This window comes from Rhinolophus hipposideros (genome assembly GCF_964194185.1).
Source record: "Rhinolophus hipposideros genome assembly, chromosome: 8".
In the NCBI taxonomy this organism is placed as follows: Eukaryota; Metazoa; Chordata; class Mammalia; order Chiroptera; family Rhinolophidae; genus Rhinolophus; species Rhinolophus hipposideros.
In genome coordinates, this window is record NC_138054.1 from 60,082,919 (window position 1) to 60,109,454 (window position 26,536).

At 42.3% G+C, this 26,536-nt stretch overlaps 1 protein-coding gene across 15 annotated transcripts in view; it reads right to left on the reverse strand.

Moving 5' to 3' along the window:
• Positions 1-26,536, reverse strand: part of ELAVL4 (ELAV like RNA binding protein 4) — a 158,824-nt gene that overhangs the window by 17,626 nt on the left and 114,662 nt on the right. For all 15 annotated transcript variants that reach the window (XM_081055324.1, XM_081055322.1, XM_081055326.1 and 12 more), the window contains one exon: positions 7,747-7,850. In XM_081055324.1, coding sequence (XP_080911450.1) covers positions 7,747-7,850 — 104 coding nt within the window. The remainder of the gene's footprint in view (positions 1-7,746; positions 7,851-26,536) is intronic.

Sequence of the window (26,536 nt, forward strand, 5' to 3'; positions counted from 1 at the left end):
TCCCTGGAATGTTACCAAGCTGGAGAGATCATGCTATAATATTTTATTAGTTAGACTGTTAGAGCTGGAAGGAACCATTCTGCAGATGAAGAAATGAGTCCAGAGAAGTAAAGTAAGTTCCTAAGGCCATCCTGGTAGTTTTTGACAGAGCTGGGACTTGACTCTCCATCTTAACTCAGAGCTCTTTTGACTGAATAATAAGAAGGGGAACTTGGATATGAGCTATGATCTTTGATAGGCTAGCTGATTCACCTGGGGCTTCATAGTAACCACAGAGAAGTGATTCTTTATCCCCAGGGCTATTGATGTTTTAGGCCAGCATTGCCCAATGGAACGTTCTGGAATCATGAACATATTCTGGATTTGTGCTGTTCAATATAGTGGCCACTAGCTAACTGAGTACCTCAAACGTACCTAGTGTGACTGAGGAACTGAACTTTTCATTTTATTTCATCTTAATTTAAATTTAAATGTTAATAGCCACATGTGGCTAGTGGCTATTATATTGGACAGAATAGCTAGAGGCCCAGAAATGACATAAAGTGACAGCATTTCAGAGCTAGAAGGGACCTTGAGTTTCGCTCAGTCAGACTCCAGTCTGGTATAGGAATCCTTTCTACCTATTCCCTAATGACTCCATTTGAATACCTTTGACAATCAGGGACTCACTATCACCCAAGGCAAATGTTCTACCCCGATAGCTACATAGGTTCTCTCCCCAGATTCTTAAAATACAAGATTTAGAGTCACTGCAGACGTTTTTTTCCCCCACTGGAGAATGGAAACACACCCATTAAAGAGTGAATATGTGAGTGGAGCCCGGTCTTTGTCGTCTTTGTCATTTGCCTCTGGACAACCCTTAGAGTGTCAGGATTTTTAAAGCCGCAGAGCTGAGAAGGGGACACCAGATAGCAGGGATGGGTTCACTAGAGTGGACAAGAAAGGATCGCTGTTTCCTGTGACCTGGAATCCACAATTCTCCTAACACAGCCAAGGTGTGCTGAGTTTCTTTTTTAAGCAGCTCGCGACACATTGTTGATTGCTTTTACACTTGTAGACCGCTAAAGCCCCCAAACCCCATTCCACACACTTCTGAAAACCTAGGTGTCCTCCCAACCTGGACCTGCCCAGTTTTCTTTTGTGATCCAGATACAAGACACTGTGAGGACGTTTTAGATACTGGGATCATATCGATCTCACTACAGACAGAACAGGGGAATTATCTCTCCAACTCCTATCACTGTATCTGAAATTATTCACTCAAAGGAAGTTCACAGAGCACTGGGAAGAACAGCAGCCAGACAGAATCTCTCACAGGAGAGAGACAGCAGCTTGGTACAACTGGGTAAATGGGTCTCCAGTTTCTACTGGCGTTGCCACGTGCCCTCTCTTGGCTCCTTGGAGATTCAGTGATCCAGTCGCCCTTGCTGACCTTGGCAGGAAAGAGCTCCTGCACTAGCTCTGACTATAGCTGTAATGGGGGAGGAGTGAAAAATGCCTCTTTATTATTAACAAGACTGAGGGAGGGAGTCTATTATTTCTGGGTGGGGTGATATCCGTCAGCAAAAAATGATCTGCTAACTCTCCGGGCAGCATTAAGAGCAGTGATAGGAGAAATAATTGCTTATGCCAAGTGCAAAGAAAAGATGCCTCAGCGGAATAGAGGCCTGTAGCAAGGCAGGTGGGTGCTGGGGGAGGAGGGAGGTACAGCTCCCTGGCGACCTCTGGCAAGAGAAAGAAGCGGGAGGGGCAAACTGGAACCTGCAAAACTCAAGTGTGGACAGATCCCCTGGAGGCGCCATTAGTGCCATTTAGAAGGATCAAGTGAAAATGGAGAGATGGCTAAGCCGCATCACAGCACAGAGAGGCTGGAGTAAAGAGCTGTCTGTCCCTTTCCTTCCTGGAGAAGGGACGTTTTTTTTCCTTTTGAAAAGCCTTCACTAACACACCTTCCCCTTCTCTAGTCCTGCTCCCTCTGGAGCTGGCTGCTGCCTCATGATAAAGCTTCTTTCTTATGCTCTCACCCCTCTCCTGACTGAGTGCCAACTCTCTTTGGTTCACTGAGTGGCAGAAACAGCCCTTTTGTCCCCTCATTCCTGACCTAGTCCTGAAATCACTCACACCTCCAGTTTGCATTAAGAGCTGTGCTCTGGGAATGTTTTACTTAAAGTCATAGTTCTATAATTTGAGTAATAGCTTAATGCAATTATAAAAAAGACATAAAATCATTTGCAAACAAGTAATGCAATGAAAAAAAGAGAAGGAAATATATATATATATATATGTGTAAATAGTAACCGCATTGAGTTGGAAATGGCTGATAGTGCCTTCATTATATGATAATGCATTTTCCAAATAATTCATAAATAAGCATGTCTTGCTTTTAAAATGAGTAAAAAAGCTCCCAGTAGAGCTGAAGAAAACCATTATCTAATGCTGACAAAAACCTACCACAGCAGCCTGCAAGCGGCTAGTGTCATTCATCAAACATCCCAAGAGACACATCATTGCCAGATGAACCTTCTTAGAACTTTACTTTGACTGGGTCCCTCTCCTGCTCAAACCTTACATAAAGCCCCACTTCCCCACACCCCCTCCAAATCAAATTGGAACCCCTGTCGCCCCATGACCCCCCCATCCGTTGATCCTTTGCATGTGTGTATCCTTTATGAGACAGGCGCTTCCAGAGGCAGAGCAGAGAACACTTATCTAATCCTACTTCTCAAATTTAGGTAAAGTCCAACCAAGCAGGGGTCCCACTACTGTACAAGTTTTAATGGGAGTGATTTCAAACCCTCAAATCCCATTTTGAATCACTTATTTCTAAAAGTGCTCATTGTAACTTGAACACGAATCCAAACTTTAGGTAAATGGATCCCTCTTTTGAAGTACTACAGAACCATCTAATTTTCTTTGTTCCTAATTAATGCAATGAAGAGCTGGACCACTGCAAGTGGATTCAACGGCGTGCTTCTTAATAAGAGGGTGGAATTATAGTGCAAATTCAGAAACTACTAATTTGGACCCGATGGAGAGGTTTAGGACTGGGATAGGCATTGGTGTGGGGTAAGGAGTACTGGGAATCATTATCTAGAATCCACAGCCATTTCCAACACTTTCCAGAGTCTAAAGTGATCGATTTTGGAAACAAGTGGAAAAAAAAACCCTAACAAACAGCACTCCCAAATTCCTAAGTGGGGCAAATCATCTCCACTGGGCTCAGGGTTGAAATGCTAGGAAAAGACCCAGTTTCTCAAGTGGGAAGCCAGGCTTTTCTGGCAGGCCAGATAATGGAAACCCATGCCTGTAAGACACACATGGATGGGAGAATCTCCAGGGCACTGCCATTTCTCTGTCAACTAAATCCCAGGACCTAACACAGAGCCTGGAATTCAGGGGTCTGAGAAGAAATTAACTTAAGTCATGTCTGTGCCCAGGTTGACGGCAGAAGCCCCAAACCACAAGTCTGTTTACTGAAGAACCGGGAGGAGACATGCGATTCATTTGTTTGCTTTTTATATCTCATTCCCATGTTAGGGAGTATCACCCGTGTTTGTGCAGAGTCAAATACACAGCCGCACACTCACGGGAAGCAGGTGCTGCTGAACAGGCAGTGTGACATTCCAACGTATACAATTGACTGCCAGAGTCTCTTTTGGAACATTTTTCATTACTCCAAATGCCACTACCAACTGTGTGATCACGGGTAAGTCTCGTAACCCCTTTTGGCCTCAGTTTCCTCATCTGTATAAATAGCACCTCCTTACAGGACTATTTTAAGAATTAGAACTGATATGTATAAAACATCTAGCCCTAGGGATGTTTTAAGGATTAAATGTTATTAAGCATGTAAGGGAGTTAACATAGTGTTGGACACAGAGTAAATACTCAATGTAAGCATTATTATTATTATTATTATTATTATTATTATTATGATGATGATGATGATGATGTTTCTTTCCTGTTCATGGTCACACATTAAGCAGCTCTTCTTCTGACAGAATCCTTCACAGAACGTTTGTTTGGACGCTAACGTAGTGTCAGTGCTGGCTATTTAGGTGCCCTGGACAAGTCACCTCATCTCTCTGAGCCTCAATCCAAGATGAGTGCTGGGAACCTGGCCACTTTGTCCCACAAACACAGGTATAATCCAAAGAACAAATCCTCTGCAGTCACATGCTGGCAAACACGGACTAGACGGTGCCGAGGAGATCTCTAATGCGTGCTTCCAAAGAAGACACTTGCTTTTCGAGATAGGCAAGTTATTAGTAATTGTGGTTTACAAGGTTAACAATAAATGCAAGACCTGCAATTCCTTTTGCACCAACCTGTATCTGTAGTCATCCACACTACACTGGGGCTCACTTAGGAGTTATGCCCTTCCTGTGTCTATGTCTAGATGGTATTCTCCTTGAGGACAGAGACCTGGCCTTGCCCTCTCCTCTACACACCCTCCGTATATTGCATCCCTCTTAATAAGGGGGAAATGAATATTTGTTAACAAGGAACCATCATCTGTGGGCACATTCAACTAGCAGCCCAGGGAGTATAACCCTCATGTGTGCAGTGTCAAATGAGTACTGAGTCATTCACTTCCAATCAGCAAAACAGTGTTTGTGTATTTAAATTTGAGTTCGGAGGCTGCCAACTGCTTGCCCACAGGTCAACTATTAAGTTTTGTTTGGCCCACGTACATAATCCTTTAAATTTTTGTGAGTTGGCATCTACCCTTTGGAAATTGGGAGATTTGGCATAAAAAAAATAAAAATCTAGATTTCAGTTTCTATTGAACAATGGGAAGATGTAGCAAAAATCTGGGCTTAAACAATCAGCGGTAGCTGAAGAAAGCTAGCTGTCCTCTCACTATAGTCTCCAGTATCCCCGAGGGCTTTCCAGAACTATCTCTGAATCTAGTTGTTAATCATTAACCGGCAAAGCTTAGGAATTAACTCTTGGTTTGCCTGCATCTATGTTGTGCGTTACATTTAAAGTAGTGTGTTTTGCATGAAACACTCCAAAAATGCTTCATAAATATGGAAAGGAGACACAAACGACTAAAGTTTGCAAACTTGTACTAGATGGTTCTGAGGAGATCTCTGTAATGCATGTTTCTAAAGAAGATACTTGTTTTTTCCAACTAAGCAAGTCATCTATTCCTTCATGGGAGTCAGAATAGAGAGATAAATCTCATGTCACTTATCAAAGCAAACTGAAGCAGAAGTAAACAGTGGCCTGAAAGGCAGAAAAGCAATTTGTAAAAATTAATAAATGATGAGACTATTAACAACACACGAAAAAGGTTTGCTTTTCTTCCTCCCCTTTAATATGATTTTTACCTTAAACACTATGTCCCTTTAGGAAAGGGAAGAAAAGTTAATAAAGGAACCTATCACTCAAACTTAATTTTTAGTATGGCAAATAAACTGCTTTAATGAAAGGGCTGAAATCCCCAGGTTTGCACATTAAATTTTCATTCGTAGTAGAGAATGGAAATTATTGATTCAGCCGTGGCGTCGTGCATGTTGAATCCTACAGCGCCTCGGAAGCCCATGTTACTGTTGGGTACAAATGTGTTTGCAGCGTTTTGATGCAGAGTGAGCACGGGGTGGGTGAGGGGATGAGAAAAGAATAGAGAGAAGGGAAGGAGGCAGACTGGCTCCTCACACACAGAAAGTAATCAATGTTCCTTGTCTCTAAGATCCACTTAGACAAAGCATTGCTTCTCACGGCGTGATGGGCAAGGGGTGCACTCTGAGATCAGAAAAGCTAGGTCCATTTAGTCTTTTGAGAAATGCCAACGGCTTCATGGAATATTTAAGGAAAAAAAATGCAGAATGGATGGCTGATGAGTTGATCCTAAGCTCTTGGGGAAGTTTGGATTTCAAGAAAACTGTAAAGAAAAGTGTCTTTCTCATTTCAAGGTCAGGTGTCCATCAAGAAAGGAGTAAATGTCTGACACTCTAATGCTGAATTGGATAGAACAGAAAAATCAATCAAACCCACAAATACAGCTCTCAACCTGGTGTGGCCTCATCAAAGAGTCACGTGATATGAGCATCCCATCTTTACTTAAAGCACGGAAATAGGTATGTTTTTCCTTTGAAATAAATTAATCCTCCTGCCTCTCAGAGGACTACCCCATAATTAAACAACTCTCAATTATTTCCCCCTTAGAGAACTCATAGGGATTGGTTCTAAGCTGAGACTGAGGCAACCTGAATCAGGCCCATTTGGGGGTCGCTGTGTACCACCACAGACTGCATGAGATCAGGAAAGCAATCACCTTTAAAAATAAGCTAAACTCAATTGGAAAAGTAAAGCTGCTTGGAAGAAAGAAAGGAAGGAAGGAAGGAGCAAGGGAAGGAGGGAGGAACAGAGAGAGGAAGGAAGGAAGGAAAGGAAGGGAGGAAGGAAAGGGAGAGGAAGGGAGGAAGGGAGAAAGAAAAGAAAGGAATGGAAGGAGGGAGGAAAGAAGGAAGGAAGGAAGGAGAAAAGAAAGAAAGAAGGAAAGAAAGACAGGCAATCAAATAATATATTCCAAAAAAGAGAAGGTTTTTGTTTTGTTTTGGTTGTATTTTTATTTTGATTATCTCCAAGCTAAGATTATCTTATATCACTAGTCTCCTCTGTCAGTCTGGATTTTGGAAAAAAGTAATACTGTTGTACTAAAAAGTTCTGGTTTTGTGTTTTCAGACACTGAGAGTGGGTGCCATCTACAGATTTCCATTCTGGGAGAGGTTTCTCTTTTGTCCTACTTTGCATCAGACTTGCTGTCATGAGGATAAGAGTGCCCAGGAGACACCTCCCCATGGTGTAATAGGCTATGAAGGATGGGACTCATTAATCGGCTGGCAGCTGCCCCCAAACAGGATGCTGCCTGGAGGTGGGGAAAAAGGGAAAGGGAGGCTGAGGAGCAGGCAGACTCCATCTGGGAGCTCACCACTGGCTGTTAGAAGTGAGCCTCAAAGCAAACAGCACCACCTCCTGAGGGAGCCCCGCAAGGTGAAGTCTGAACTGAGAGTGAATATCCAGCCACAGAAACCTCTGCCTGGAGGAGCAGGCTCTGGGTAACTGTTTTTCTTTTTCCACTTAACCCCTCCTGACGTATTATCTACTGGTCTGATTATTTTCAGATGGCTGGAATGTTCCTTTTTCTGTCATTCCTTTACTGTGTTCCCATGGATTTGCTAGGACCTGCTCTATTACATTACTGTTTATTGGTAACTGGTTTTGTGTCTTTGTTAGGAGGCTCCTCTCCACTCTTCGGTGAAGCCAAGCTACTCAGCCTGCCACACTAGGCCCCTGCCTGCCTCTCACCCTCATCTTTTCATTACCTCCCCCTTCAAACATAGGCCATACTATTCTATATGCTGCTCCCCACTGATAATATTTAGGTACATCTTCACAGCTTGGCAAGGGTGGTTCACTCTGCCTGGAACAGCTGCCTTGTCCCAGCTTCTTTCTGTAGCTCGGTTCTGGCCAACTTTGCAGACTTAGGCTCACAGACGGTCTAGGTGGAGCAGTCATCCTTGCTACTCCATCTACCCTGTGGACTGGAGGGCCCACAGCTCACGTCCCTTCCCTGCACTCAGCCCTCACCTCTGCAATGATCTGCACCCCCGGTAAATGTCTTTTGGATGAATAATGAACACCGCTTCCAGCTCCCTCATCGCCTGGCTTTATTAGTTCAAAGGGATGAATTGAACAAGTGCCTGACAAATCAGGAGCCAGCATGCCACCTCTTACCTTTATGGTTTTGGTCTGGAGTCTGAGTCCGTTTAAAGTGTTGATGGCTTTCTCTGCATCCTTTGCATCAATATAGTTAACGAATCCATAGCCTAAACTCTGTCCTGTGGAAACATTTTGTAAGAGAGAGAGAGAGAGAGAGAGAGCGCTCAATATCTTTATAGAGGTAACACTTCCCAGTAGTGAATTTAAACCCTTCTCTAGCATGGGATTCCTTTTACACCCGGGTTCACCCCCAGGTTGAGAACTTTTGAATTTTGTCATGTGTCACCTTGCTCAGCCTTTAAACTCACAGGAGCTGCCCAAGCCGGGAATGGGTACGTGTTCCTGCACATCCACACCATATATATACACACACACAAATGTCCATTTACTGGGGAACAGGCAGGACAAGGTAGTGGAAAGAGAGCAAGTATCGTCTATGAAGAGACTTGGACTAGAATCCTGGGGTTTTCCCTACCAGCTGTGTCACTTGGGGACAAGCCATTCAATCTCCTGTTTTTTCCCTCCATTTCTTCTCTGGAGATAATAGCACTTGTTGCAGACAGGCCTGAGAGGGTTAATGAGATACTGTACATAAAATGCCTACCAAGTACATTGCCTAGAACATAGTAGCCGCTCAACAAAAGACAGCTATGTTATGCTCAGTTCTGGAAAACTGGGGCAAGCACTGGCTGCAATAGCTGTGTCTGCTGCCTCAGTCACACCAGGCACATGCACACTCAAAGGAATGTAGCAGGATCTGAGTAGCAAAGACTGGAGACGTTATAGTGAAGGCATGGCCGGAATGTAAAGCAGTTGCTGCAAATCATTCTTTGCCCTAATCATCCCCTCTCAGCCCAAGAACAATAAAAGGGGGGGAGGGGCTATTGGAAAGAACTGGGGAGCTCCTCACACAAAGGGGAGTGTGCAGACACATTCTGCAAAGAGGATTTAACTACTTTAGGTGGAGGTGGCATCAACTTGTCTGCAAAGAGAGGTGGCAAGTGACAGGGCTCCCCACTAAGTGAAATAAAAATAATGTGCTTGCGATCGTGCCACTGATTATAAATAGTCCATCAGCTCTGCCATGTGTCATCAGCCAGAAATATCATTAGGAAACTTTACATTTTCTGACATACCCTTTAAGAAACACAGAGCTCAGGATGGCTGCAAAACCAGCTTGAACTTCCCAGGCAATGTTATTGATTTGTGGGCGGCAGCAGAGCCGAAAGGGAGAAAAATGACAGGACATCACACGTCAGGGAAGACCGATTACATAAAGCTCTCTTTGGAGTACAGGGGCCAGGGCTGGGAGACAATACAGCAAAAAGCCTGCCACGTCCTGGTGACAGGAGCCCATTTCAGCAGCCAAAAAAATCTTCCCAACAGCTTCTGTTTTGCTGGTAAATGTCTGTGTTTGTGTTGGTTGTAGGAGGGAACCTGGGGAAACAAGTTGGGTTCTGGATCAGAAAACGGGTGACTTTGTTATCCTTTATAGAATGAAAACAAAGAATCATGAGGAAACACAACCACATTTTTGTCTCCAAAATGGAAGACCCCAAATGACAATTCTCACCAGGATATGCCTTTGTGTTTTGAAATAACAGGGTTAGAACAGAAAAAGACAGGGGCAGGGGCAAATTTGGCCAGGTATGCCCTTCACCAGCAAGAAATAGTAACTGAAGAAGGAAGAGAGAATGCTGAGCACACTCCAACTGCTGGCACCCTTCTCTTTCCATTTTACTGTGTTTGTGGTGTGTGTGTGTGTGTGTGTGTGTGTACACAGAAGAGTGTAAGAGAGAGGTGTGTGTGAATTACAAGACTCTGCTACATGTTCTGGGAAACTTTTTACAAACTCCAAAATACAAGAGACTAATTTCATTGGTTAAAAAAACATCTTTTATCTTAAATTTGGTTCCACCTTATCAAGCCTAACTAAATTGATCTAATTAAATCCATTTTCATCATGCAAATTTATCACTCCTATTTACCTTGGATATAAGAAAAGCCTTAACATTTTCTATACTAAAATATTTTTTACAATTATTTCTTTTAAACAGTCATGCACCAAGTTGAGCTGTTCTAAAGGGCATTTTTGAAACAATAATCTCAATGATAAACCTTAGGTATGAGTTCTAGGAAATGGTTCAGACGGTTGATCTATCTATCCAGCCAAGTTTAATTTGTGAAAAAATATAGCCAAACACTCACCACATAACTGCAAACATTGGACCTAAATCCAAGTAGCTTGTGATTCATCATACTGATGGAATATATGTGGAGGAATTTATCATGCCTACCAGTGATTTATGTTCCCTGATATACCATCTTTCATTCTCATTATTTATATATTTATGGAAATCTAAAATAAATACAGATTTTTTTACATTCTATATTTTATCTTTGTTTTACACCGTTGCTTCAGGAGGGAGGAAAACACACTCAGGTCCTCAGAAAGTTCTGAAGATCAGGTGAAGGAAAGGACTTTTGTGTCAAATTTACCCATCTGCCTGTAGCAGTCCTAACCCCACTCTCATCTTAGTACCTGTTTGCAATTAAGCAGAACTGTGTTATCGGTACCGGCTCTAGCTTTAGAGAGAGATTGCATTTAACATCAAGAATGAGAGTGCTTTTGGGAAAACTAAAAACCAGATGGATATCATTTCAGAAAGGAAGAGGGGAAAAAGGTTGGAGATTCTCCTTGATATAAAATAATGAACTGCAAATTCTAAAACAGAACACTGCATTATACAAGAGGAGGGCAGAAGTGGAAAAACTTGCCTGTGAATAGAAAGATAGAAGATAAAATGGCAGCACAATGAAACTACCTTGGTTAGTCTGGTTCACAAATAGGCTTCTTCATGTGCTTCTCGCCATCATAGGAAGAGCCCAGCTAAGTTTAACAAAAAATACTCGACGGAACTAAATATTCTCTTTTAAAACAGTCTGCAGAGGATAAATCCCTAGGTAGAAAATAGAAAACCCCAACCCTCATTTCTTTCGGAAACTGTTTTAGTAGTTGGGGAGAGTAAAATGAGGAAGAATGTTAGGTTTTAATTTTGATGGCCATATACTGGTAATGGGTTATGGATTTGCAGTTCTGTATTTAAATGGACATAGAAAATACAGATGAAACACATTTATGAAGAATGCCAACACTATTTCCGTGGGGACCCAGAGAGCCACCATGCTGGGCAGGCCTGGGGGACACAGTTTGGAGCCTAGAGCTAAGTGTACATGTATCTGCATCCTAGACAGAGATAAGATCCTTACAGTCTTTTCTTCCTTTTCAAATAACTACATCTTCTTCCTTTATTTTCTGTAGCAAGATTTGACCATAAAGGTATGGTGGCAGTATTTTCAGAACAGAAAATTAAACTTTATTTTTGTTCTCAGTTTATGAGTTTATTTTGATAGCAAGTTGAACAAATGAAAAATTAAATTATTGACCTTATGTTTATTGAATCATCAATAAAGAAAAAAGAAAATCAACAAATAAAAGATATTATGCAATAAAAACTGCCTCCAAAATTTAGAAACTATGGTGAGTATCTGGCTCCTGGATGCCCAGGAGATCTATAGCCCTTAAATATGACCAGTCCTCATTAGTCCTGTCCAACAGGCAAGGGTGAGGGGTCTTCAGTGACCATGCATGGGCAGGAAATGCCTTCTTGGAGAGTTTGGAATAGAAATTTAAAATGAGAATGTAGTTTTCAAGGGAAATCTGTTATACGTAATGGCTACATGTTAAGTCACTTCAGTGTTTTGGGGTTAAACAGGTTCTTTTCTTAACAAGCTTGTCTTTAATCTGAACTTGAATATTTCTGTTTTTGTAAATCATGCATGCACACATACAAACACATGATGTGTTTTCCTACTATGATAACAGCAGAATCTCTATTCTGCTATAGTAATTGATATACCTAACTTCTTCCCTTAGACACCAAGAACTAGCTTATAAAAGTTTGCATCCTTGAACATAGTAGGTACCCAACAAATATTTGCTAAGTGAAAGAATGTATAAACACATTCGTATTAATTCTTCTCTTCTAGAAGCATCTGACCAGAATGCGTTTATGTTGGGGAGAAGAGGTAGAGAGCGGGTACCCGGGGAAAGGACAGAACACGACAAGAAGCTGACATCAGGGATTGGAAAACAAAACATAAACCAAAAATGTTCTGGATGGGTTCTCCTCTAGCACAGTTCAGGTGAACAATAAAAACCAACCCTGCCCAGCTTTCCACAGAGATTCTGAGATTTCAAAGTGCCTTCCCACCCATTCTGTCACATTTGATTCTCACAACAACCCTGTGGGAGATAATCATCATTTTACAGATGTGGAAACTGAAGCTGAGAGAAAATAGTGCTTTGCCCTACATTACAGAGCTGAATGTTAGTCTAAATCAGGGCTGGCAAAATTTTTATGGATAGGGCATGAGAGTAAATAGTTTAGGAATGCTGGGTCCCCGGTCTCTGTCATGACGACTCTGCCATTGCAGTATGAAAACAGCCATAGACAATACATAAACAAATGACTGTGGCTGGGTTCCAATAAAACTATTTAGAAAAACAGGCAGCGGGCTCAACGTGGCGTTGGGGGCCATAGTTGGCTGACCCCCTGGCCTAGATCTTTTGACTCCAAATCCAGTACCTTTTGATGTGACCACAGTTACTCCCTTTGAACTAAAATGTCATTGACAACCATTCTGAGGTCTTGAAATACCTCTGAGGCTTTTTTGAACCACTTAAGAAAAAAGGTAAATTATCCTTGATAGTTTCTGTTAAGCATTTAAATTTGTCTTCAAACTCTAAGACGTGTTACCATCATAGCTCATTATAACCCCTCATTTCTCCAGTCATTCTGGATAGAAGTTGTTTCTCTTGCACGTAAGGTCCTGGAGGGGGTTATAATAGCGGGACTCCAAAGGTGACATCCTCCCGGCTGATGGCAGCAGCAGAGAAGCTGTCCCCTTACAGGGCTGGCCTGAAGGCACCTCAGCATTTCTGCACTGCCAACCTGCCCAGCTTGCTTTTTCTGTCTTCAAAAATCGTCATTCTCCAGCAACCTAACAGCTACTCCCCTCATCTGCAAAGCCCCCAAGGGAGAAGCCAGGTGGGTAGCTGCTGTGGATGAAAACTTCTGAGTTGAGTAAGGAATTTTTGTGGATGTTAGAACCCCTAGCTCAGGCTGAAATTCTGTTCTCAAAGCACATGATAAAATCCCCAGTCACCTCAAGATCACCTGCATGGCGGTAACCGGCATGCAGGCTTAACTGCAGCCAATTCCACATCCCGGGACTCCCTCCCTGCCAGTCCTGAGGTGGCTTTCCTGGCTGTCAGCAGCCTTGAAATCTGAACTCGCCCAAAAGAGGGTCAGAGAGCTCTGTGGCTGCTACTGCATGTAGACCTGTGTGTGGCTCAAAAACCACGCTTCCTGTAGAACCTTGGGTAAGTCATTTAAGCTTCATTAGCCTGTTCCCTTATCTGGAAAAACAGGGATAATCCCTTATCCTCACAATCAAAGGATCACTGTGAGGATTAACTCTATTAGCATATGGACAAAGAACAGCTACAGCTGATTCAGTGCCTGCTTTGTGCCTAGTAAGATTGCCTAATTTAATCCTGTGTGAAATGGCTACATGAGGCCCATTGTGCAGATAGGGAAAGGGAGGCTAAGAAGTGTTACATAACCTGCCCAAAGTCAACGAGGCTCCAGGGCTGGGATTTGCATGAACCTAGGCCTGGGCAACTTCCCGGCTCATGCCTTCTCTCTGTCCGCCCCCGGCCTTTGTGCAAAGGCACAGCACAGCGTCTGGCATCAGGTGAGGACTCAAGGGAAGCACACAGCCTGTGTTGGAGTCTCTTCTCTTAAAACTGACTCCGGGGATGCTTTGCGATTGTGACATCCAGGGCCCTGCCCCCTCTTGTCCCACCTCTGTGGGTGTTTACACATGTTGGGCTTCCTGAGCAATGGCTTTTCTCCTGCAAACTCAGCGTTAGGAAAGCCAACTAGTCAGAAATTTGTTTTCTGTTGGTAGTTCACACAGTTGTCTCAGATTAAGTGTGGTTTAAAGGCTTGCTGCTCTAAAGGGGGTCCCGGTCCCAGCATCACTGACCTTGCATGGGGACTTGTAAGAACTGCAGCTTCAGCCTGTTGCTGTGTGACCCTGGCGAAGTTAAACTAACCTCTCCATGCCTTGGTTTCTTGTCTTATTCCCTCACCCCAAACCTATACATCTACTCCAGAGTCACAGGGAAGGGAAGCAGTGATAGGAAAGCTCTCAGAATTTCTTAATATATGCTATTTCTTTTCATCCCCACATTCTGCATTCCTACTTTGCCTCTTTCTGCAGAAGTAATCTCATCTGTAAAATGGACATAATATTACTTTTTTCATGGAGTTATTAGAAGGATTAAAAGTGATAATGCATGTAAAATGCCTGGTATATAACCGATGTTCGGTAGATGTTCTCTTTTTCCCTTCTCCCAGCCGCACACTGCCTTACACTATTGCCTACGAGGATGCTATCTCCTCAGTGAAGCCCCAACTTCCTTGAAGGTAGAGAATGTTTCTGCTGTTTTTCTTTTGCATTGGAGCACATAATGTAATAGACACACATATTCCACATATAACTGGTACCCACTCCATGCTAGATACTATGAGTAGGCCCTCATATGACCAAGAAATTGTTCCTGCATTCAGGGGATTTATTATGTAAAAGGGAAAGACAAATATAAACATTATTTATAGCTCAGCAAAATTTAATAAATGTACCAGAGATTGTTTTCTTTAAAGCTACATATGGGAACAGAGAGGAGGTTGAGACTGATTCTAACAGAGCAGAGTCGTGAAGGCTTCCTGGAGGCAGGGGCATTTGAGTTGGGCTTTGAAGAAAGAGTAGAATTTTGATAGGGTTCTCTTATCAAGGGATGAGATTCCAACCTGAGGGCTGAATCCAAGCACTGTATTCATTTATCCCAGATATTTTTACTGAGCATTTACGATGTGTCAGGCATAGTTCCATTCACTGGGAATATAGCAGAGAATAAAAAGACTTGGTTTTTGCCATTAGTGAATTTATATTCTGGTTTGAGTAAGGGAATGAGACAAGAAACATATAAATTAAATATAAAGTTGGTCAGATGATGGGGAGTTCTGGGGAGAAAATAAAGCAGAGAAGGAAGGGCAGTGTGGGGGGGCAGAGTTACAATTTTTTAATATGGTGGGCAGGTAAGACCTTACTGCTGAGGTAACAAGAGAACAGACACTTGAGGGAAAAGAGTCAGCCAGATCCCCTAACCGAGGGAAGGGTATTCCAGGCAGAGGGAATCTCATGTGCAAAGGCCCTGAGGTAAAAGCATGCTTGGAGTGTTGTAACAACGGCACAAGTGAATATGAGGGCAACTCACCATTATACTTGCCAAATGACTGAAAAGAGGAAAGGGACACCTGGTTTCTTCAAGATGATTCTACAGTGCTGCTGAGTAAGACATATGTGAAAACAAACCACTCTAGCTTCTTCCCCTCAGCCTTACAGATCAGGTGAACACTCTCACTGACACACCTTTTCAAAATGGTCTCTTAATGTGTCTCTGTTCCCCACTAGATAGGGGGCAATTTGAGGTCAAAAATTATATTTTATTCATCTCTGTACCCCCAAGACCTACGAAAAGGTCCACAACATTGTTAAATATCCATTAAATGTCTGTTGGGTCAATGAATGAATATTATCTACTCACACATGCATATTTATATCCTCCGAACCATACTCAATCTCCCATATACCAAACAGAAAGGGAACAGGAAGAGCAGCAAAGTTTTTTTTACCAGGGCCTCACCTATGTCTAGAGGATGCTGGTAAGAGGTATGGAACCAGCTCCCATGAGACACATCTGAAAGACCTGCAGGTGTTAGTCTGAAGGAGAAAAGACTCTAGAGTTGCTCAAAGGCCCTTCCAACATTTGAAAGGTTGTCATGGGAAAGCAGGGGTAGATTTGCTATGTGGGGAACCCAGGGAGAGAACAAAGATCAGGCAATAGAAGAAATTTAGGAAGAAGATTTTTGCTTTGATAAAAGGAAGAAGTGCCTAATAATGATTTTATAAGTGTATGAGCTGCCTTGTGAGGTGGTAAGGGCCCCATGACTAGAACTATAACAAACATGAAGCCAAATCTACATTTTATCAGGAGATGCTACGGCAGTTAGCGAAATTGACACATAACATCCCTTCTAATGCTAAAATTCAAAGGTTCTAAATTACATTTATTTTAGATCCAATGCTCACAACTGGTTTCAGTCTCTCCTAACTGAGAAAATAAAATAGTAGAGAATATTTATTAAGCACCTACTATGGGCCAAGGACTTTACATATATCATTATTTAAATATTTACAACATCTGAAGCAAGCATTTCTATCCGTTTTACAGAAGGGGAAACTGAGGCCCAGAAAGGAGAAGTAACATACCCAAGATTATTTGGCTAGAGAATAGTAGACAGACCCACCAGACTCTAGAGCCTGTGCACTTTCTGCTGTGCCCTGGTTTTTTGAGTATGGGCTCATTTGTGTGTTAAACATTTGCCCTGACACAGCACTGTGTGCCTGAGACTTTGAGAGAATCTGGGTGTTCTGTACTATCTCCAAGTTCGCATTCTTTCCATTTAATTCCAATGGATACCCCAAAGTAGACCATTCCCATTTTCCAACTTGGTTGTGTCCGTCAAACTGGACCCGGTACCTCACAGAATGACAGTCTTGAAAAGGACTTAAGTATCAATCATCTTCAAGTCTCTTTTTCTATAGATTCGGAAACTGAGGACCAAAGAGTTCATGGTCTAGTAGGAAAGTAAGACCTATGAATCAACAGTGCTAGTAGAGTATAGTTAAGAGTTATGACAGTGAGAAGGAGAGAAGGTTACTGGAGGATATACTTGAGCTGAGACTAATTTGAAAAGATTGGTAGGAGACAGCCGGGAAAAAGATAGAGAAAGCAGGGGCAGGGGACAGCATGCCCGGGGCAGGGGGCAGCATGCCCGGGGCAGGGGGCAGCATGAGCATCCATCCCTGGAAGACAGTAACTGCCACTCAGTTTGTAGCTATCCCTTCCAGGAGGCCAATGGTTGTTGGTGTCAACCGGAATTGTCAATACTGCTTCTAAGTGGAATCTGTGCTCAGATGCATAGATGACATCTCCCCATACCTCTGGCTGAGATTCAGAAGTCATTCCGGCATCTGAAAGTTGGAGTGTGTCTGTTCTCTGACAACAACAAATGCTATTAAAAAAGACAGGAGCCAGCCTTCCTTAGTCTGAATTCCCAAAGTATTTAAAATCACATTGAGCCAGTACTTGGTTATTTCCAGAAGCTACATTCTGGCGTCCTAAGTAGATGTAATTTCCCAGAGGTTGAGAACTCATCAGGTGGCATCAAGATGGCAACATGCAAAATACTAGGGCACATCAGGTATACAATATAAGCTTGTCAAACTAAACATATTTCTCAATGGACCCGAAGTTCCTTAGGGCAGGGACATGGGTCTTGGTATGACCAACATCTGGCACACAGTAGGCTTTCAATAAATCTATGCTGAATGGATAAATGAATTAATTAATTCAATAAGCAGATGAATAATAACAAAAATAGTTATTTTCTTTTTAGTGTTTATTATGTGTCAGTCACAGTACTGAGTGCTTTATTTCTCCCCCTCCCCAGCTTTATTAAGGTATAATTGAGAAATAAGATTGTAATATATTTAAGGTGTACATCATAATGATTTGATATATATACATACATTGTGAAAGGATTCCTCCCATTAGTTAATTAATACATATTTATCATTTTTGGGGGGGAGGTGACAACACTTAAGTTTTACCTGAGTGCTTTACTTCTATCATCTCATCTCCTCCCTAAAACAATCCTACATGGCAGGCATTATCACCGACATCCACAATCAAGAAGACCAATGTCCAGAGGTCTCAGCTCCCAAGGCACAAGGCCCATCTGGCTGCAAAGCCCATAGAGTCTTTAACAGCATTTCCTGATTTCAGAGAAGATATCAACCGATATCTGTTCAAGCAGATATAACCCAACGCCACTGTCACTAGGGGAAGGCACATGGAAATTCACAAAGTACACACCACGGTTTCCTGCAGTCCGCTAAGCAGGAAGGACCAGCCATACTATTTCATAAAGAAAGCCAACCAACCAATTCTCAAAGAAGTTTTTTTTAACCTCTTTTGGTTTGTCCTATAAAGTAAGTTGCTCCAAATGACAGCTGTTACACATTTCAATAATAAACCTCAACAAATGAAAAAAACGGAACTCATTTGAATGCTATTTTTCATCTGTCGATTCAGGAAAGAAAGGCAATTCATAAGATAAAAAGTTAGTATCAAGTGTTAGTTAAAAAAAAACCTAAAAAGAAATAGTATTCTAGGCGGTGTGCTGGGGACAATAGAACCCTCACCACCACACTCTCACCTCCTGCATTTATCACACAAAAAGAAGTCTTCAGACTGATGACCCTGGGCAATGAAAGATTCTTCATTGAAGCAACATGAAATTAAATTACATCCAGAATATTTTACAGACGGGAAAGAATAGCCACACATTTAAAAATATTTTTGACAAAGATTAAAACACAAAGAGGAGGAATGTGGCAAACATCCAGCTAAGCCAGAGAAATGAACCAGAATTCTTAATTCTTGGTTAACTTACTCACACATGAAACAATGGTCTAGATGTCAGAGAGACAAGACTTTCTGCCCAGAATGGATATGAAGCAACAGGTGATTCCAGAAATGCAGCTGATGTTAGATGAGGGTTTAGCAACAAAGGAAGAAAAGGTTGAAAAAGTTTTCAGGTTAATACTAATTACATACACTGTAATTAGCCGTTGAGCAAAATGAGATTGTCTGTGGGTGAAATGTCTGTGGGTGAAAGGAACTGTTGTATTTAGACACTAGACAATGGCTTCCAGAACTCCCATCAGAACATGCCCACATGTTCTTATGAAGGGCATGTGGGAGGTGCCTGGATCGTGTTGGGATTTAGATTAAACGAGATAAGTTATGTGAGATGGCTTGGCACAAGGTAGATGCTTCACAAATATTAACTGAATAAAAATCTTTTAAAATTTCCTTTATTCAGGGGCGGCCGGATGGCTCAGTTGGTTAGAACACGAGCTCTGAACAACAGGGTTGCCAGTTCGATTCCCACATGGGCCAGTGAGCTGCGCCCTCCACAACTAGATTGAAGACAACGAGCCGCTGAGCTTCCAGAGGGGCGGCTGGATGTCTCAGTTGATTGGAGCGCAGGCTCTCAACAATAAGGTTGCCGGTTCAATTCCCGCATGGGATGGTGGGCTGCGCCCCCTGCAACTAAAGATTGAAAACGGCAACAACTTGGAGCTGAGCTGCGCCCTCCACAACCAGATTGAAGGACAACGACTTGGAGCTGATGGGCCCTGGAGAAACACACTGTTCCCCAATAAAAATAAAAAAACAAAAACAAAAAAATTCCTTTATTCAAAGTAAAAGGAAATTCATGACCCTTGATGAAGGAGGTAAGATAAATAACTTGTCTGTACAGAGATAAGACTGGATGTCAAACACGTAGGAAGACTTTGAAAACCTTTGTCAGTGTGTAATTTCTGAGCTGAGGACTTGGTGTTCTCTGGCCTTGGTCTTACGACTAAGAGCTGTGTGTAATGCAGAGATGAAAAACCCCATCCCTATCATCAAGGAGTTCATTGATAGTAAAGTACCAGGCATGAAGCTCAGGACCGTGGTCTGACAACTCAGTTAGGTTCCAACAAATGTTAGAAAAGAAATTCCCCAGACCTATGAAAAAAAAAAAAGAAACAAGAAACAAAAGTTTCCCTTTCATCACCATTCAGCTTACAGGTAAGAAATAAGACAAAATAAAGAAATAAAAACCCAAGAACAAAAGAACTCATGCAGAAATGGGTCTGTAGGATAGGAATTAGGGAAGAAAGCCATCTTCTTAAAAGGCAGCTCTTATTAGTAAGACCAAGGCTAGAGAACACCAAGCCCTTAGCTCAGAAATTACACACTGACAAAGGTTTTCAAAGTCCTCCTTCATATTTGACATCCAGTCTTATCTCTGTACAGACAAGCTATTTATCTTATGGGTCTGTAGGGTAGGAATTGGGGAAGAAAGCCATCTTCTTTGATTTTTTTTTTTTTTAAAGCAAAGGGCTTCTTAGAGAATGGCTACACCAAGCAAGTCTCATTCCAGTGAGTCAAGTACCTGGAGAAGTGACAATGAAAGAGTGCCCAGGAAGGTGTGTGAGAATCACAAAATGTAAATACCTTCTAATGGCTCAGCTCTTTTAGGCAACGGAAAATGAAATGTCACCCAGACGACCAGGAAAGCAAATGAACCCATAATTTAAATCATGTCCAGAACATGCTCAGTATTCAATAATTTTCAATACAAATGCTTAGCATGTGACGGGACTAGAGAGATGGAGCTACATAGCACCTTTTCTGCTCCACGTGGGAGTTGGTAAGACTTTCCTAGGCCTCCACTTGCCCACCTGTGTGCAGTAGAGGGAGCCACCTCTTTCTTAACAAGACAGATGAAGTCATCAGGTAGGAACCCTACAAAACTGCCTCCTTCCCTTCTACACAAAAACTGACCCCTAATGCAGCACCACTCTTTTCTCTTGGCTTAGAATGTATAGTCCACACAACGGTGAAGGAAAAAAAGCTTCCTTGGTAATGAATGCTACATACCGGGGGTGCCAAAAAAATATATACACATTTTAAGAGATGTTATATATGTATTACTTTTTGAAGTTGAATTGAACTATGGTAGCAATGTGTAGTATGATGTTTGCTCAAAAGATGGCATTAATCAAATGAATGCTAGCTAGTGTCATTCATTGTATTATAATTTTAATACCGTTTTTTCCTTTCTTAAAATGTGTATACATTTTTTGGCACCCTTTGTATTATACCATTCCTTTTAAGATTTATAATGCACATTAACACAGACTGAGACAAGCAGTCATAGAAAGAAACTCCCTTTTAACTTGGTTCACTTCAGTTTCCCAAACTCATTTGGTCACAGAACCCCTTCTAAGAAAACATATTACCTATTAAACATCTTTGGGAAAGATCTTTAGATAGGATTCCCAAATGAACATGACTCTTTGAAATTGGACTAAATACTGTCTTAGATATAATTACCCTAAGGTGGGGAGGGGTCTGGGCCCCAGCTCTGAGCTATAGTTCCTGAGACACCAGAGTGGCCAGCAGAAAACAAGGAGACAAAGCCAGAGAATACTTCTAAAGTCTCTTTTCACTGTGATAGTCCATGGTTCTGTTTCTCAGAAGATGTCAAACAGACTTGCTTCTGGGATAATCTAGTCACAGGACAGAGATGCATCGTGAGGAGGGGGTCAGATAGCTGAGCCAACATACTTTCATGTTGGTACAATTTGTACAAGTCTGGTTCTAGCTCACTATGTGTCAGTAGTCAACATGTAGTGAGCTCAAGGAATTTCACTAGAACAGGGGTGTCCAAACTTTTTTCAACGTTTTCCACCAAGGGCCATATGTGGTAAAATACACAAACAGCCGGACCACTCACTCAAGGTGAAGTACGTATTGCCTCACCTGGTTTATTTAAGTAAACTAAATATACTTTTGGAGTTGCTGTGGGCCAATAAAAAATGGATTGCGGGCCGCAGTTGGCCCGCGGGCCGCAGTTTGGACACCCCTGCACTAGAAGAACCAAAGACCCAGGGAAAAAAACAAAACATAATTGTGTACGGCTATATGGACCACAGGGCGCACACATGGATAGGTGCACACTTACAGCCATAAACATACATGTTCTCCACAGTTAACTAATGAGGCATATGACCCTGGGAGGCAGCATAGTGTTGCGGCTAAAAATAGAGGCTTTGGAATCAAACAAACATGGATTCAACTCTGCTTGGCCACTCTATTAGAACCTGTGTGACCTTGGACAAGTTACTTAACCTTTCTGAGCCTGTTTCCTCACCTGTAGAATAAGGCTAATAATACCTACACCTCACAGAACTGCTGTTAGAATTATATTATTGTATATCAAGTGCTGTTTGGAGCATTGTTACATATATTGATGCCAATGATAATCCCATCACTATCCCAATTTTACAAATGAGAAAACTGAGGCATAGAAAGGATAAGAATTTGTCTGTTATACAGCCAGTAAGTGGTTAGGCTAGGATGCAAACACAGGCAGTTCTAGCTGCTAATCGTAAGCTATACTGCCTTGCACAGCCCTGGATTATAGTAGGTCCATGATATTTGTCTGGAAGACACAGACACACATACACAAATACACAAACACCCTACACCTCCTTTTCCTCTCTGGCTTTGAAAATAGGCTGTTTTTCTCATTAGTTTATTACATGGTGCAGTTCAAGTGGGCCGCATGCAGACACCAGCCTCCAAAACACAAGGATCCTATGTGGCCGCTCAAGGAACAGAAGAACAAATCCAACCCTGAGAAATGTTAGTTCATTCTGAACGATGACTCACAACTGCTATTTTCACAAACAGCCTGCTAATTAAACTTTCTTATGAACTCTACTAACCAATTTTTCCAATGCATGGAGGAAAAATCATTCATTATAGACCGGAATCCAAAATCTAATATTAACAGCACAAGTAGGATCTGTGGCATTGTAATTTGATCAGCTTGAGCATTAATAACAGTTAGACACTGATGTCTGAGAGAGTTAATCAGCTTTTGTTGAGATGTACGTAGATAAGTGAACAAAACATCTGGGAGGCAGAGAAGGAAGCAAAGCTGGCTTATCACAGGGGGTTACTATTTGCTTTACCCTCATAAATGCCCTGCTTATAATGTCCTATCTTCTAGGTGACCATTGGAATATCCTGAATTGATACAGCACTTACCAACTTACCAACACATTAGCAGCTCATCTGATGTCACAACACATAGTAAGGTGGAAAAGAGTCTGTGTTATTATCCCCATTTTATGCACAACAGTCTGAGGTACAGAACAGTTTGATCCACTTAAAGTCCCACAGCTAGAGCTAGAGTGAGAAATCGGTGGATCCTTCCATTTCATAATGTTGCCACTCATAAAAGTGGCTTAATTTTTAAAACAATCTCAGAAATCATCCTGACATTTTCAAATATTGAACCAAAAGCTTTCATTTATAATCTTCCAGAACCACTAAAACTGTTGTTTGTTATTCCTGTAGCATTTCGGAGGCTTACAGGAATACATTCTACACAGCCATATTCACAACTCAGGATGAAACAGCAAGAGTGCGGAGAACCCTCTGTGAAGGTCTCTTGTCCCAACTGGCAGCCATGTGTGGTTGGACAGACATGGGTACATAGACAGCTTGGCAACTTAGCTGTGTGACCTCGAGTCAGTCACTTTAAAACTCCATGAGCTTCGGTTTCCTCATCTAAAGAATGGGGCCACCATTACCTCTTTGCGTTGTGGTCAGGATTAAATGAGATAAATGAAAAGCAACTGGCATCTAGCAGTGCTCAATAAACGTAAGTTCCCATTCTACTCTCCTGCCTTCTCATATGCTGTCTCCTACTTCCTATTTGGAATTACATAACTGAAGACCGACCCAGGAGCAGATATCGACTTTCCCTTTCTTCTCTCTTTCTCCATCTGTTGGCCCTGGGATAGAACGCTTGGTGAGAAGGCGGAGGGAATTATGAGACAAAGAGGCCCCTCCCATTTATAGGTTTCCTTAGTTTACAAGTGCCTTCATGTGTATCACCTGGTTTGAATTTACACGTACCGTCCAAAGAAGGTGGGTAAGGATTTATCTTCTTATTGTATATTAAGAAAATGAAGGTCCAAGGTGATAGAGTGCCTTATGCAAGGCCATGCACACACCTATTAAGTGTGTATCTGAATGGGGGATGGGGAATGGCACAGAACTTTATTGAAGTCTGTCTCACTTCTGGTTAGTTCATTGCACTGTGTCTAGTATTTCTAGACACAGAAGTATCTGAGTTTTTTTTTTTTGTGTGTGTGTGTGTTCTGGGGAGTGTGGGCTCTCGGATAGTTCTCTATCTCTTTTTGCACTTAGAGGGTGGTCTATCTCTGTCACGCAGGGGACCCTGGCTCACTGCACCATTTGTCGTGCAGGGTCTCAGCTCCCACTCCCCGCATAAGAACACAGGACACGGTAAGGCCAAAAAGGAACACCCACGGAGCCATAGGTAGGGGAGTCAAACCCATATATTCTCGCTGGCGGCTGGGCTGGAGACACAGGAAGCAGGATCTACATAATCTGCCTAACAGCAGTCCGCGCTTGCCAGCCACCATCTTCTTGCTAGCCCCCATTTTTTCTGCTAGCGTAGCCACAGCCGTTATATTAGTGGCCAATGGCTTACGGGTTACAGCTGACGGCCAACTAGCCACAGCTGATGGCCATCTGATCACAGTTGATGGCCATTTACTACCCAAGCCAGCACCTTTACGTGAGGCCGAGAGCCTGGAAACTGCTTTTTGGGGGCTTTGTCCCCACAATCTCATTAGAAAGTCTCCACTGACTGGTGAGGGGAACTGGGAATAGAAAAGATGGCTGAGCACTAAGTCCAGTTTCCAGGGTCAGGACCAAGAAGTGACAGTGACATTTAATTTTCCTGTTTATTATCCAGCTCAGGGTCCTGGGCAATGGGGAACCTGCCAGAACTCACTGGAGTAACCCTCCCCAGGAAGATGGAGGCAGAGGACTGAAGTGCCCAACCTGGGGATTGTGGGGGCGGGGGACAGATTGAAGAGACTCAGAGTCAAGAGACTCAGTTCAGGGCAGAAAGCAACAAAGCCCACTTCAAAACACCTCCTTTGGCACACTGTTTACACTGTATGCTAATGAGAACAGGGGATCCACTCAGGCAGCTTCTCTGTGTCACTGTGAGCTCTGGCTATGAAAAACAAGTCAATCAATCCAACAGGGGTTTAAGCAAGAAATATGAGAAAAGGAAAATGCTATGTATGTGGTCTCAGGCTCCATATTCCATCCTGCTTTATAGCTGGCAACTGTCTCCACAGTCAGAGGCCTGGTAGGAAGGCGGCTGGGGCTGGGATCCTGGTTATCACTTGAGAATGGGATTAAGGTTGTCACCATCTAGTGTTCCTTGATATGAAGAAAACTCAGGCTAGGCGGTCTGTTTCTTCTCAGACAAGCTACCTACCCTCATTAAGTTCATGAATTTTCCTTCTTTCTGGTCTCCTCATACCATTCTACACCCATTTCCTACTACCTTGCTTAAAAACAAAAAACTATGGTTATTTTAATTTTAGCTCTTTTCCATATTATCTTATAAGCCAATCAAAATACTTTTTGGATTAAATGGCTTATAAATAAATAAGAAGGCAGAAAGAGAAGGCAGGACAGAAAACAAGCAAAAAAAAGAAAAAAGAGAGGAAGAAAGAGCCGGGAAAATAAGAAGCCAAGTGCTCCTGACTCAAGTCTTTGGGCTGCATTGGTCTCATCTCCAAAGTAAGTCCAGGCATTGCCTCTACTGGCTACTTCGACAGGGTCAGAGGAAATACTGAATATAAAAGCCTTTGAAAACAAACATGAAGGAAAAATATTGGGGATTATTGAGTATATAGTCTATGCTCATACCACCAATAAAGTGATTTCATTTGATTCAAGATGTTTGTGATGAGAAATTCCATTTAGTGGCCACAGGAATTAGAATCATTACCCTAACTAGCTGTATCCACTTAACATTGATGGGGCCTCCCATTTCATCAGACATCTAACTACAAAACAAGGACCAAGCAGAGAACCAAACCTGTAAGTCAGCATGAAATTGAGGTGGGTGGAAAGAGTCACAGAGAGAACACGTGCCTGACATCAGTGAGGTAAATAATGATTCTCAAATCACAGATGCCATTGGAAGTCTGCAAATTGCCTACCTCCTTCTGTGTTAGGTCAGGCTATTTATTAGCAAACTTATTTATTCTGTGTTAGTTCAGGTTATCTGGAGTCAGACAGCAGACTTGGGTTAAAATCTCAGCCCCTCATCTTTTTAGCTGTGACCTTGGATAGCTTCAGTTATTTCATCCAGACAAAGCGGGTACTAACACTTACCCACAGGGTAGTCCTGGCTGTTCTATTCACTATCCCTTGAAGATGTCTCTGAAGCTTGGCTCAGCTGCTTCCTCTACATGGACTGGTATCCAACAATCTACTCTCTCCCAAGTGCGAGGCTCACTCCTATTTGACACGTGTTCTGAGAACTCCGGTCCACTGTCATCTTTTTCTCCTTTGAATACCTGTAGCTGATGTCGTCTTCATCTTCATTTAGCAGAGGCAAAGTGGTAAGGTAACCGAAAGACCATCGGCTTTGCCGTCAAGACAGATCTAACTCAGTTCTCCAGCTAACTATGATTTGACTTGATTTAACTTGGCTTCCTTATCTGTAAAATGGGGGTAATACTATTGATCATGCATAACTGATACAAAGTTTCAATGAGATAACATATATCATATGCCTAGTATTGTAGCTGACACAGACTAGGCATTCCATCAAACCTCCAACTTCATTCCATTGTTATGAGTCCTTTTGTGCTATCTTTCCAATGAAATTAACAGCCAGGGTGAGGAAGGGTGAGTTTCGGCCATGGTGAAAAACAAAACAAAAAGTCCACAAAACCACAAAGGAGGATGTGTAGTGATATGCAGCATAAGCAGGGTCCCAACCCCTTCCAGACGTGCAGGCTGCTGTAGGACCCCGTAATTTGTCCTGGCTTCCCCCACTCACTGACCCTTCAG